This window comes from Canis lupus, chromosome 25 (assembly GCF_003254725.2).
Source record: "Canis lupus dingo isolate Sandy chromosome 25, ASM325472v2, whole genome shotgun sequence".
NCBI classification, from domain to species: Eukaryota; Metazoa; Chordata; class Mammalia; order Carnivora; family Canidae; genus Canis; species Canis lupus.
This window is the reverse complement of record NC_064267.1, coordinates 19,818,998-19,832,746: the sequence shown is the minus strand read 5'-3', so window position 1 is coordinate 19,832,746 and position 13,749 is coordinate 19,818,998. Positions and strand designations below refer to the sequence as shown.

General features: G+C 37.9%; 1 protein-coding gene across 9 annotated transcripts in view; it reads left to right on the top strand.

Annotated features, from left to right (window-relative positions):
• Nucleotides 1-13,749, top strand: part of LOC112670194 (ankyrin repeat domain-containing protein 26-like) — a 212,535-nt gene that overhangs the window by 189,221 nt on the left and 9,565 nt on the right. For 6 of the 9 annotated variants that reach the window (XM_049101118.1, XM_049101117.1, XM_049101116.1 and 3 more), the window contains 2 exons: nt 9,053-9,355; nt 10,500-10,714. The exons of 1 other annotated variant lie outside the window; for it this stretch is intronic. In XM_049101118.1, the coding sequence (XP_048957075.1) occupies nt 9,053-9,355; nt 10,500-10,714 (518 nt within the window). Of the gene's footprint in view, nt 1-9,052; nt 9,356-10,499; nt 10,715-13,749 lie in introns of those variants that run through there. 2 more of the 9 variants (XR_007405833.1, XM_049101122.1) reach the window with 2 other exon arrangements.

Sequence of the window (13,749 nt, the reverse complement as noted above, 5' to 3'; positions counted from 1 at the left end):
TTTGAGCAGTAAAATACAGATTTTTCTATTAATCTTACATACTTGATATATATTTTTGGTATTAACTTTATTGAGATATAATGAACATAAGATGCATATTCAAAGACTACCACAATCGATATTAGAGTGTTTTGTCACCGTAAAAATAAACCCTATGCCCTTTAACTGTCACCTCATGCTAGTTTCCCCCTCCCTATTCTTCTTAGCCATAGGTAGTCACTATTCTACTCTCTGTCTCTATTGATTTGCTGCTGATTTTGGACATGTCATCTCAATGGAATCACCAAATATTTTATCCTTTGTGACTGCCTTCTTTGGTTTAGCATGTTTTTAGATTTATTTTGTGCCATGTGTCAGAACTTTATTATTTTTTTATTTCTCAATACTGTCCCACCGTACGGACAGCCCACATTTTATTTATGTATTTATCATTTGGTGGACGTTTGGGCTGTTACACTTTTTGGCTATTGTTAATAATGCTGTTGTGAATACACATGTACAAGCTTTTGCGTGAACATTTTGTTTCTCTTGGGTATATACTTATAAATGGAATTGTTAGTTCATATTGTTAAAGGACCTTTAACATTTTTGGTTTAAACCTTTTGAGGAACTGCCAGACTATTTTCCAAACTGGCTGCACCATTTTACATTTACGTCACCAGTGTTTGAGGATTCTCATTTTCCCTGATTCTTGTCAATGTTTGTCATTATCTGTTGTTTTTGTTATAGCTATCCTATTGGGTGTAAAATGACATGTTGTAGGGGTATTTTCATTTGCTTCAAATTTTTATTTGAATTCTCGTTAGTTGACATATCATGTAATATTGGTGTCAGGAGTAGAATTTAGTGATTCCTCACTTAAATACCCAGTGCTCATCAGTACAAGTGCCTTCCTTAATACCGATCACTCTTCTAGCCCCCCACCCCCCCCCCCGCCCACATCGACAGCAACACTTAGTTTATTCTCTATGGTTGAGAGTCTCTTACAGTTTGCTTCTCTTTCTCTCCTTTTTCCCCCCTTCCCCTATGTTCATCTGTTGTTTTGTTTTTGTTTTTTAATCCCACATAGGAGTGAAATCATATGGTATTTGTCTTTCTCTGACTTATTTCACTTAGCATAATACACTTGTTGAGTTCCATCTGTCTTGTGGTTTTAATTTGCATATTTCTTGGAACTGGTGATGTTGAGCATCTCACCTTTATATGTGGTCATTATTCATTTCTATATCTTGCTTAAAGAACTAATCATTTCTTTTATCCATTTTTATATTGGATTGTCTTTTTATTATTTTAAGAGTTCTATCTATATCCTAACTACAGACCCCTTATCAGGGATATGATTTTCAAATATTTTATTCATCACCTTGCCATTTCACTTTTTCTTGATGGTTACATTTGAAGCAAAGAAGTTTTTATTTTTTAAATTTTGATGAAATACTTAATCTGTTTCTGTCTTTTGATGCCATATTTAAGAAACTGTTGCCAAAAGCAATCACAAACATACACACCTGTTTTTTCTGAGTTTTATAATTTTAGTTCTTAATATTTCATGTTAAGTTTGTACATATGTTATGAGGTAGAGGTCTAATTTTTTCACTTTGTGTGTGGATATCCATTTGTCTCAGTACCATTTGTTAAAAAGACTATTCTTATCCTACTTAAGTGTCTTGACACCTTTGTTGAAAATCAATCCACCATAATTTGAGAGTTTATTTTTAGATTCTCAATTCTAATACATTGACCTATATATGTCTATCCTTACGTCACTACCAAATCAAATTTTATGAGAATGCTTTCCTAGTCCTCTTGCAAATTACCACTCATTTATGTAATAATAAAAAGTCCATGTAGTAGTACCTAACTTTACTCCTGTAAAGACTTATACTTTTTGAAGGAGCCTTTTGCCAGCTTATGCCTTGCTGACTACCTGACACAATGAGAAGCCAGGCTCAGAAAGATAGAGTCCCGTTTGTCTCCTCCAGTAATACCAGTAGTTTCTCACTCAGTGCCTCCCGCATCCATTTCCATCAAATCTTGGTTGTAGGATCCACTGTCTACTATTTACTTCATTGTGTTTTATTAACTTGTTATAATGCATAGACCCATCCATAGATTTCACCATCTAGGATATAAAAGATTAATAACTCTGGGCTATCAGCCTTCCTGTTTGTAAGTCTTGCTAATCCATCATCTTAAAATTCACAATTAGATACTCTTTTGACCTGGTTCTTGTGCATACAACACTGGTGCCGATCCCGTTCTTGGCACAGATCCTACATTCTTGGAAAACACAGTTGCCTGTATCCATCTTCTTTTACTGAAATAGAAAGATATGCATAGCTGTACTTTGATAGGTCAATACATAATTAATGGAATAAACATTTCATTACATTATGTCAATACACCTGTAAAATATCCTGTTGCATTTAACTGAATTATCAGGGAAGCCCGGGTGCCTCAGTGGTTTAGCGCTGCCTTCAGCCTGGGGCGTGATCCTGGAGACCCAGGATTGAGTCCCACGTCAGGCTCCTTTCATGGAGCCTGCTTCTCTCACTGCCTGTGTCTCTGCCTCTGTCTCTCTCTGTGTCTCTCATGAATAAATAAATTAAATATTTTTTAAAATAATCAAATTATCAGAGACCAATAGTAGGCGAGCAATTTGAATCACAAAAAAATTTTCAAAGTGAACCTGTATGATATGGAGAAGCATTCTAGTACGATATATAAAGATGAGATAGTCTTACTTACCTCCCCTGAAAAATAAGCTTGCAGTAAGATAAAGGAGAAATTATATTTCAGTGTGCCAAAGGACAATACATTTGTTTCGCTAACGAAAAGATTAGAAATTATTCCATAATGTTCTCCTTATTTCATCACTGATGAAGGGAGAATGAAGATTATTGATTTAAAAGCACTCAGTGCTGCCTCTTTCTTTTAGAATTGCAGTTAATTGAAATCAGATAAAAGGTTCCGTTTTGCTTATTAAACTTTTACTAGTTGTTCAGCTGTTATACTTCAAATCATATGTCTCTCTGCTTGCCAGTCTTTTTTCTCCCCTAACTTGAGGGGAAATTTAAAAGAGGAGTTCTTGCCTAGTTTTAATAATTTGTAATTGAAGGGATTCTTTAGAAAAACGTCTTAGAGAAAGGAAGATGGTGGCAGGGTAGGAGGAGCCTAGACTCACCTCGTCCCACTAATACAACTAGATACCTATCAACTCATCCTACATACCCCAGAAATCTACCTGAATACTGACAGAACAAAGGCCACAACTAAAGAGAGAGAAGAGGCCACTTCGGAGAAAGTCGGAGGTACAGAGACCTAGTTTAGAAGAGAAAGAGATCCTATCTGCAGCAGATGGGAGGGAGTAGTGGTCCCAGGGAAGGGCAGGAGAGAAGAACACCTGGGAATGCACATAGCCACTGGCTTGGAAAAGGAGAGTGGCTGAATTTCCTCAGTTCTTGCAACTACAGGGGGCTTAAAGCCTGGAATTTTAAAGGTTATTCTACCCCAGCTTGGCTGGGGTAGAATCTGTAGGGCACTATGCTTGGAGAGAGGCACACAGCATGGAACCAGCTGGCTGATGCCATTTCCCTCCCCTGGCCCTGAGCACAAACACAGAGCCACCTGTGGGAATCAGTGCCACCTGACACCAGCTGCCTAACTTGCTTACACCAACCACCACCCGTTTGTACTCCAGGGGAACTGCCCTTTTCGATCATGCTTGCCTCAGTTCCAGCACAGCAAGCCCTTCCCCCAGAAGACCAGTACAAACTCCTGCCTGACACCATGTGTCCCGACCAGTTTTGCAGGGTCTCAGTTCCAGTGGAGTGTGACAGGTCTCATTTCGCAAGCTAGTTAAAACCTGCTAGATTCAGGCCAAGTACCAAACACTGCCCGCAGCAGATACTGAGAGCCTATCTCTCAGATGACTGGCCTGAGGGATAGAGGAGCCAGAACCAAGTAGCACAGTGCATGCCGCACACCCTGGAGACCCCCCTGAAGCACCAAGCCCTGGGCACTACGGGACCATTTTCAGTGGTCCATTACTTTCAGGAACAAGTGACATAACTGGCTTTTCTAACCCAGAGAAACTGGCAGAGACCTAGACAAAATGAGAAGACAGAGGAATTTATCTCAAATGAAAGAACAGGATAATGCCACAGGGCCAGAGATCTAAGTGAGAGAAATAGAAGTAACGTGCCTGGTGGAGGATTTAAAGCAGTGACCATAAGGATGTTCAGTGGACTTGAGTAAAGAATGGTGGAAGACATCAGTGAGACCCTTACAACAGAGATAAAAGAGTTAAAAAAGAATCTGAGATGAAGAGTGCAATAAATGAAATTAGATTACAGATCTGGAATATTCTCTAGACTAGATCATATATTAGGCCACAAACAGGCCTTGGGAAGTACAAAAAGATTGAAGTCCTACCATGCACCTTTCCTGACCACAATACTATGAAACTAGTAGTGGACTACAAAAAAAAAAAAAAAGGTCTGAAAAGACCACAAATACATGGAGGTGAAATAACATCCTACTATCAATGTGTGGGCCAACCAGGAAATAAATGAAGAAATTTCAAAATACATGGAAACAAATGAAAATGAAAACACAATTGTCCAAAACCTTTGAGATGCAGCCAAAGTGATTTTAAGAGGGAAGTATATATAGCAATACAGGCCTACCTCAAGAAGCAAAAAAAAAAAAAAAAAAAAAATCTCAAAACAACCTAACCTTGCACCTAAAGAAGCTAGAAAAAGAACAACAAATGAACCTAAAGCCAGCAGAAGGAAGAAGATAATAAAAATTAGAGGAAAAATAGGGGTCCTGGGTGGCTGAGTTGGTTAACTGGCCAACTCTTGATTTTGGCTAAGGTCACGTTCTCAGGATCCTGGGATTGAGGCCTGCTTCAGCCTCCAACCTCAGTTTACTGGAGGATTCTCTCTCTCCCTTTTCCTTTGCCGCTGCCCCCCTCCGCCCCAATAAATAAATCTTTAAAAAATATTAGAGTGGAAATAAATGATACAGAAACTAAACACAAATAAAAATAGAACAGATCAACAGTAGCTAGTTCTTTGAAAAATTTTAAAAAATTGATAAGGCTCTAGCCATAGTTCTCAAAAAGAAAAGGGAAAGGACCCCAATAAAATCACAAATGACAGAGGAGAATAACCAACACTGCAGAAATCCAAGTAATTAGAATATTATGAAAAATATATGTCAACAAATTGGACAACCTAGAAGAAATGGGTAAGTTCCTAGAAACATATAAATTACCAAAACTGAAGCAGGAAGAAAGTAGAACAGGACGCTAACCAGCCAAGAAATTGAATCACTCATCCAAAAACTTGGAACAAACATAAGTCCAGGACCAGATGGTTTCAGAGGCAAATTCTACCAAGCATTTAAAGAAAGAGTTAGTATGCATTCTTCTCAAACTGTCCCAAAAAACAGAAGAGGAAGGAAAACTTCCAATTTCATTTGATGAGGCCAGCATTACCCTGATACCAAGACCAGATAAAGACACCACAAAGAGAATTACAGGCCAATTTTCTACTGCAAAAATCCTTATCAAAATAGTAGCAAACTGCATCTAACAATACATTAAGAAAATCACCGCCATGATCAAATGGGATTTATTCCTGGGTTACACGGGTGATTCAGTATCTGCCAATCAATCAGTGTGATGCACCCTATTAATAAAAGAAAGGAGAAGAATCATCATCATTTCCATAGATGTAGGAAAAGCATTTGATGAAGTACAATATCCATGCATGATAAAAACCCTCCACAAAGTAGGTTTAAGAGGGAACATACCTCAACATAATAAAGGGAATATATGAAAAAATGCACAGATAATGTCCTCCTAAATGGGGAAAAACCAAGAGAAAAAGTTCATGTCTGGTGGTGTTGATGCTGGCTGTTGCCTAGACTTATCGTTAGGGCAGGCAGCCAAAATGCTTACACTGGCACACCTGGACTCTCTTTGTGGCCTGAGCCTCCTCACAAGAGGAGGGGCTAAATTCTAAGTAAGCAGGCTGAGATACAGAACAGGGCAGAAGCTGTGTTGCCTTTCATAGCCTAGCCTTGGAATACACATAACATCACATTCACCATATTCTGTTCGTTAGTAGCAAGTCACTAAGGTTAGCCCACAGTCTTTTTGTTTTGTTTTGTTTTAATGGAATACTGGAACACCTATGAACACATGAAGAACGCAATTTTTAGTGTAATTTACCCACCGGCCACAGAGTTCTGTATTCCTTTCACATGAAAAATACACTCACCTCCTCCTAGTACCTCCCACAAATCTGTTATCATGGCATCGGGTTCAGGAGGGAGTCCAAGATCTTGCCATCTTAATCAGGTGCAGGGGGGTAAGGTGCCAGGGTTATGTTGTCTAAATTTTAGTCCCTTGAGTGCAGGTTCTCTCAATAGGAATGAAGACTTGAGAATTAAAGAGAACAGTTCTCTACTATTTAAAACACAACATTCTGGTGACTTGCTAAAGACTCTTCCATTCAGAAAGAAGATGGAAATCAAATTAGTCCATAGCAGGTTTGAAATGCAGCCTGATGCATGCTGTCCGTTTTTCAGTCAGACTTAGTCTGAACCATGGAAATTTTTCTCCATGGCTCTTTGCTCTCTATCTTCTCAGAGCTCTTGGTTCTGTACTTAAAGAAATGACCTGTGTTTGCAGCTGTGTTTTCAGCCTGCTGCTTCCCTGTGGGGACTTCTAAGACCCAAAGGCCTATTTTCAGTCTGTGCTATCTAGGTCTCTTTTAGTCCAAGCTCACAAACAGTGTTTTTGATGCTATAATTTTCTTAACTTCTTGAGTTTTTCTGTGAAAATCAATGGATTGATTTTATGTCAGTAGAAAAGCCACTCTCCCGGGTCTTTTTGAGATAAACTTTTCAACTGGGCTCTCCTGTGAAGCTCATACTCTTAAGATCCTTAAAGAAATTTGAGGCATACCTGAAATCCTTCTGAGGTCTTAAAAGGTTTTATAATCTTGGCTTCATCCATAGGCCATGTTTTCCGGGATTTGCTCTTGACCCAGAATGCATTTCTTTATTTTAGCATTATTTGACAATTCAGCGTATGGAAAGGCTATAAATGTGGAAAAAATATTTGAACCCAGTTGGTCTGGGTCTTTCATACTGCATAGACCTTGTTTAGTTTATCTTTTGTGTCCGTTTTACTTTCAAGTGGTTTGTGGCGCGAGTTCCTTTTCCTCTAGTGTCATTTTCTTCACTTGCCTGGAACCTTTGCTGTCCGCCTCTTCGAGGGCCATCAGGTTTCCATTAACAGTCTGTTGGAAGCCCTTTTGGTTTTCATTCTTACTCTTCCCTACATCCTTTCAGTTTCTACCTACCTCTCGGTTCAAAGGAGGTGCAGGTTTAAATTTCTTAATGGCAGCACCCCAAGTTTAATATCAGTATCTGTGCCAGTTATGTATTGCGGCATAATAAACCACCTCAAAACCTAGTTGCTCAAAACAGCATTTATTTGGTTCACAAGTGTTTAGTTTAGGCAAAGCTGAGTAAGGCCAACTCATTTCTTCATTTGGTGTCAGCTGAGATGACTGGAGGCTGGGGACTAGAATCATCTAAAATCATGTTCATGCAAATGTTTGGCTGTTGAGGCTGGCTTTTGGCAAGGACGTTAGCTGTGTCAGTCTCAGCTGAAATGTCTACATGAAGACACACCAGGTGGCTTGAGCTTCCCCACAGCAGCTAGATTCTAAGGGTTGGTTTCCCTAGAAGAATGTCAATGGAAGCTGTATCACATTCTTTAACCTAGCCTTAAAAATCGCACAGCAGTTCTGCCGAATTCTATTCACTGGAAACCAGTTACTAAGGTCAGCACATTTTAAGGGGAGGGATTATCATGGGAGAAGTGTCAAAGAATTTATAAAACCACCACATCCACTCACCCTGTCTCATCAATCATATCCAGAAGAAAGAAGTTCTTCCCGACTCAGCATCACTGAAACTCTGTCAGGTTTTTTGGTGGTGGTTTTTGGTGCTTAGTATGTCCCCTTGTTTTGTGGGAAGTAACAGAGGATTATAAGATAGTACTATTCAATTAGGTGGGGGGTGTTTGTCCAAAAGTATATGGTTCATCTCACTAAGTTTTTATACTGAGAGGTGTGGTTTCTTAATTCTGAGAATCATTTCTCCTGGGAATGCAATTCAAATTAATGTAAATCATTTGTAATTCAGAAAAAGGCTTGTGGCATTAAAAGCAGTATTTATAGATTCAATAATTAGAGTCTTATTTTTAAAGTCTTCTCTTAGGAAGCATTTATTGGTTCAGACCTACATAAGTCAATATGACATTACTAAAACTTCTTAAAAATTAATGGGAGTATTCATTGGGACACCCGAGTGGCTCAGTGGTTTGAGTATCTGTCTTTGGTTCGGGGCATGATCCTAGGGTCTCGGGATCGAGTCCTTCATCGGGCTCCCTGTGGAGTTTGTCCCTCTGCCTATATCTCTGCCTCTCTCTCTGTGTCTCATGAATAAATAATTTTTAAAAATTATGGTGTGTTAGGATGGGGGAAGGGGCAAGAGACTTCTTTTTTAATATTTTATTTGAATTCAATTTGCCTATATAAGAGACTTTACACTAAGAGGTGACTTACAGTTATTTTATGGAGGAAAGATCTGAAGCAGTCATAGCAAAATAAAAGCATAAAATGAAGTACAAATGTTGTGTGGCAAAGACAATGATAGCAGAGATCTTTTTAAGTAACTCCTAGTGGTTTTAACTTTGTTCTTAATTTTCTAAGTGCTTCAGGGTTCCACATTCTAAGACTCTACTACAAAATAGATTATATTTTATTGCAAATGAATTCATTTTAAAATGGGAGCACCTGGCTGACCCAGTCAGTAGAGCATATTACTCTTGATCTTGGCGTTACGAATTCGAGCCTACGGTTCAGTGCAGAGACTTAAAAATAAAATGTTTTTTAAAATGTTGGTTATTGTTTTGAGTTAAACTAATTTCACTCCATTTCCAAACTGTATTGTTCTATTCATGCAGATTGGTGATCTTAGAGCAAGACTGGAAACTGAATCTTCAAGATGTCTACAGCTGGATGCAAAAAATCAAGTTCTTCAACAGGAGCTATTATCTGTGAAAGCAACAGAGAAGAAATGTGAAAAACTAGAACAGATGAACAAGAAGTTGGAACAAAGAGTAATAAACCTCAGAAGTGTTGCAGAAGTCAATGTGGTAGAACGCAGTCAAGTAGAAAAGTATAAACGGGAGATTAAACAGGAGGTTGACCAGCGAGTAAGACTAATTTTAGAAAAAAGATTAAAAGAAGTCAATCGATTTTTACAGGTAAATTTACTGATCTGTGATATGGTTTCATTTATTTCACTACAAATTACACTTTGGTTATATGCGTTGTGTATGTTTCCTCTGCTTCCTTTACAGCAATCTGTTTGGTAGATTTCTGGAGGCATTCGTTCCTCCCTGTAAAGATTTCAGTTTTCATCATTATTCTCACTTAACTGATCTTTCAGAATGATTCTCAGGAGAGAATCATTTTATTTTTATGACCAGTTTGTATGAAACAGGACTATTTTTTTTTTTAAGATTTTATGTATGTATTCAGGAGATACACAGAGAGAGGGAGAGAGAAGCAGAGACACAGGCAGAGGGAGAAGCAGGCTCCATGCAGGGAGCCTGATGTGGGACTTGATCCCGGGACTCCAGGATCACGTCCTGGGCTTATGGCAGTGCTGGCACCCTGGGCCGCAGGCAGGTGTTAAACCGCTGAGCCACCCCGGGATCCCCTGAAACAAGACTATTAAGAGGAAAAGAAAAAAATTGTGATTTAAAACTTTTACCAAATAAATAAATAAATAAATAAATAAATAAATAAATAAAACTTTTACCATGGAGTGTCTGGGTGGCTCAGTTGGTTAAGCAGCAGACTCTTGATCTCAGCTCAGGTCTTGGTCTCAGGTTTGTGAAATCAAGCCCTGCATTGGGCTCCATGTTCCATTCCTGGGTTATTCTTCCTTTTTGAGGATTTCATTTATTTCCTTATTTATTTATTGAGCATGAGCAGGGGGATCGGCACGGGGGGGGGGGGAGAGAGAGAGACAGAGAATCCGGGGTAGACTCCATACTGGGTGCGACACAGGGCTTGGCCTCAGGACCCCTGACTGAGAACATGCTCTGAGCAGAAATCAAGAAACGGGTTATTCTCAAGTTGTATTATGCACTTTTTAAATTTTTTAATTGATTCTCTTGTTCTTTGAAGTATCAGATTGCATGAGTACTAATATAAGAATGATTAAACTTTATCATTCAGATTTAATTCAGGTGACATTGATGATAAATATTTTACACTTCAGCTTTTTTTTTCACATTTAAAATTGCTCTCTGAATCATTGACTCCCAACTAAAGGAAAGAAATATACTATAATTACTCAAGTTTTAGCTGTTTTAAAACTGTGCTTTTAATTTTCTTTAGACACAAGCAGCATATCAAGAAAAGTTAGAACAGTTTAGAGAAAGTCATCATGCTTCAATAAAAAGTCAAATGGCACTCAGAATTGAAGAGCTGGAATCTGAACTTCGATCCAAAGTAACAAATTCTCAGGAACTTGAAACTGAATTGGAAAAGTACAGGAAACTCTACTTACAAGAATCAAAAATGCGAATGTCATTGACAGAAGAACTAAGCAAGTAAGTTAAAACAGAATCAATGAAAATAGATTTAGCTTATCAATTTGCCTCTAAAGCATAATTTTTATGGAGATGGTTTCATGAGATGAGTAGGAAGTGAAAGCCAACTGGATAGTATAGTTTTGGAAAATAACGTTTGTAAATAAACTTACCATTTTATGTTCATCCAGGATAGTTTGCCTCTCTCCTCCTTTTTCTTTTTTTCTTTTTTTTTTCTGGTTTTATATGACTTTATTTTTCCCGTTAATATTTTCAGTTACTCTATCTTGTTGTCTTTACAAACTAATTGTTTAAAACTTTATAATTTAGACAGCGTATTATTTTTTAAAAGTTGATGATATATTTTATTTAACACAACGCATCAAAAAATATCCTTTCAACTTGTGATCAATATAAAATTATTACTGAGATATTTCAGATTTTTTTTCATTTGAAGTCTTAGAAATCCAGCATGTATTTTACAATTATGGTGTATTTCAATTAGAACACTAAATTTTCATTGGGAATACATATCTATATTTAAACTTCATAAAATTTATAGTGGAAAAAGCAGATTCACATACCTGCATGTTTCCAACCCTACTTAAACGTTTGTTTTTTTTTTAATTTTTTTATTGGAGTTCAATTTGCCAACATTTAGCATAACACCCAGTGCTCATCCCGCCAAGTGCCCCCCTCAGTGCCCATCACCCAGTCACCCCAACCCCCCGCCCACCTCCCCTTCCACTACCCCTTGTTCGTTTCCCAGAGTTAGGTGTCTCTCATGTTTTGTCACCCTCACTGGTATTTTCACTTATTTTCTCTCCTTTCCCTTTATTCCCTTTCACTAATTTTTATATTCCCCAAATGAATGAGACCACATAATGTTTTTGTCCTTCTCCGATTGACACGTTTCACTCAGCATAATACCCTCCAGTTCCATCCACGTTGAAGCAAATGGTGGGTATTTGTCGTTTCTAATGGCTGAGTAATATTCCATTGTATACATAAACCACATCTTCTCTATCCAGTCATCTTTCATTGGACACCGAGGCTCCTTCCACAGTTTGGCTACTGTGGACATTGCTGCTATACACTTCGAGGTGCAGGTGTCCTGGCGTTTCACTGCATCTGTATCTTTGGGGTAAATCCCCAGTAGTGCAATTGCTGGGTCGTAGGGCAGATCTATTTTTAACTCTTTGAGGAACCTCCACGCAGTTTTCCAGAGTGCATGCCACAATTTCTGCTGAAAAACCCACTGATATCCCTGTAGTGGTTCGCTTTTATGTAACTAATTGCTTTTCTTTTCTTTTTTTTTCTGCTTTTAAGATTCTCCTTTTCTCTTTAATTTTTGACTTGTTATTATGTGTCTTGGTGTGAAACTCTTTGGGTTCTTTTCATTTGGGACTGTCAATGCTTCCTGAGCCTGGAAGTCTGTTTTCTTCCCCAGGTTAGGGAAGTTTTTAGGTATTCTTTCTTCAAATAAGTTCTTCGCCCTTTTCTCTCTTCTTTTTCTGAGACCTCTCTAATGTGAGTTTTATTACACTTGATGCTGTTCCAGAGGTCCCTTTATCTTAATTTTTCAAATTCTTCTTTTTGCTTTTCAGATTGGATGATTTTTACTACCCTGTCTTGCAGATTGCTGATCTGTTCTTCACATCTTTTAATCTGCTGTCGATTGTGTCTGGTGTATTTGTCATTTCAGTTATTGTATTCTTCAGCCCTAATTGGTTCTTTTATATATTTTCTCTTTGTTGAAGTTCTCACTGAATCTGTCCATTCTTCCAAGTTTGCTGAGCATCTCTGTGACCATTACTTTGAACTCTGTATCAGGTAGACTCCTCATCTCTGTTTCATTTCGTTCTTTTTCTGAGGTTTTGTCTCGTGGCCTTGTTCTTTCATTTGGAACATACTCCTCTGTGTCCTCGTTTTGTCTGACTTTCTCTGCTTGTTTCTAAAACTGTTCTTTCCAACTTTTCTCTCTTCAAAATATGTTGCTTTGAACAATGAATGTTAGTTATAAAGTCAAGCAAGAAGAAACATTTTTTGAAATATTGTCTGGTCATTTCTCTCATTGGAGCTGTGGTGGGGTAGGTGGCAGATGACAGTGTTCTTCTTTTTCTGAGTTCAGAGCACAGGAGTCAGGCAGATGGAGATAAAAACTTAGTAGCTTTGTTACTAATACATGCTAACGGATTGGAGGATGTGGTTTGGGTGGGTATGTAGCCACAGTGAGCTTCCCAATTCTTTATCCCAAATTAGGCACTTAGGCACTTCCCCAACACAGTAGTAAGTGGAGGAAACAAATGTTTGATGCCCATCCCGCGAAGATGAGAGCAGACCTGAATTCATGTTACCATAAGCAAGCACATCTTTTCAAAAAAGAGATTTGGAATCTCATAAGCACTGCCTAGTGCCTTCTCCCCAATTCGCTCATTAGGTAAATCTCCCTTCCTGCTGTGAGGAAGGTAGAGATAAGTCCACGCGTGGGTAATGATGGTTTACCTCTAATTTCTGACTGGATTTAAATTAAAGTTAGTCATGTCTTTTGTACATACCAACTCTCATAATGATGAGAGGTTGGACAGAGCATACTAGGTGGTAAAGAGAAATCTGTTTTGTGTTTAATAATCCACAACATAGATAACTCATCTGTTGATTGACTTTGGTAAACCAAGTTTTATCTGGAGGAAAAGAATAATTCTTTCCAGGAAGAGTTTCCTCCATTTCAGCCTCTTTGGTTCAACTAAAGATTTTCTCCTTCAAGTTCCGTGTCTTGTGGTTTAAAAAATGTGTGCTTATAAATGCAGTCTATTTAAACTGTTCCTAATAGGAGTTAAGATCATTTCCATTGCTGTGTTTTTATTCATAAAACTTTAAAATTTATCATTTTAAATTATAATTTAAAATTTATAATTTAAATTAGACTTCAGACTTTAGACTTTAAAACTTATAATTTAATTAGAAAGCTGTTTTGTGCCTCATGCCTAGACATTATTGAGCCACATGACAAACTTTTAGGTGTTCATTTTCAGTCGGTTATAGTTAAAAATGTA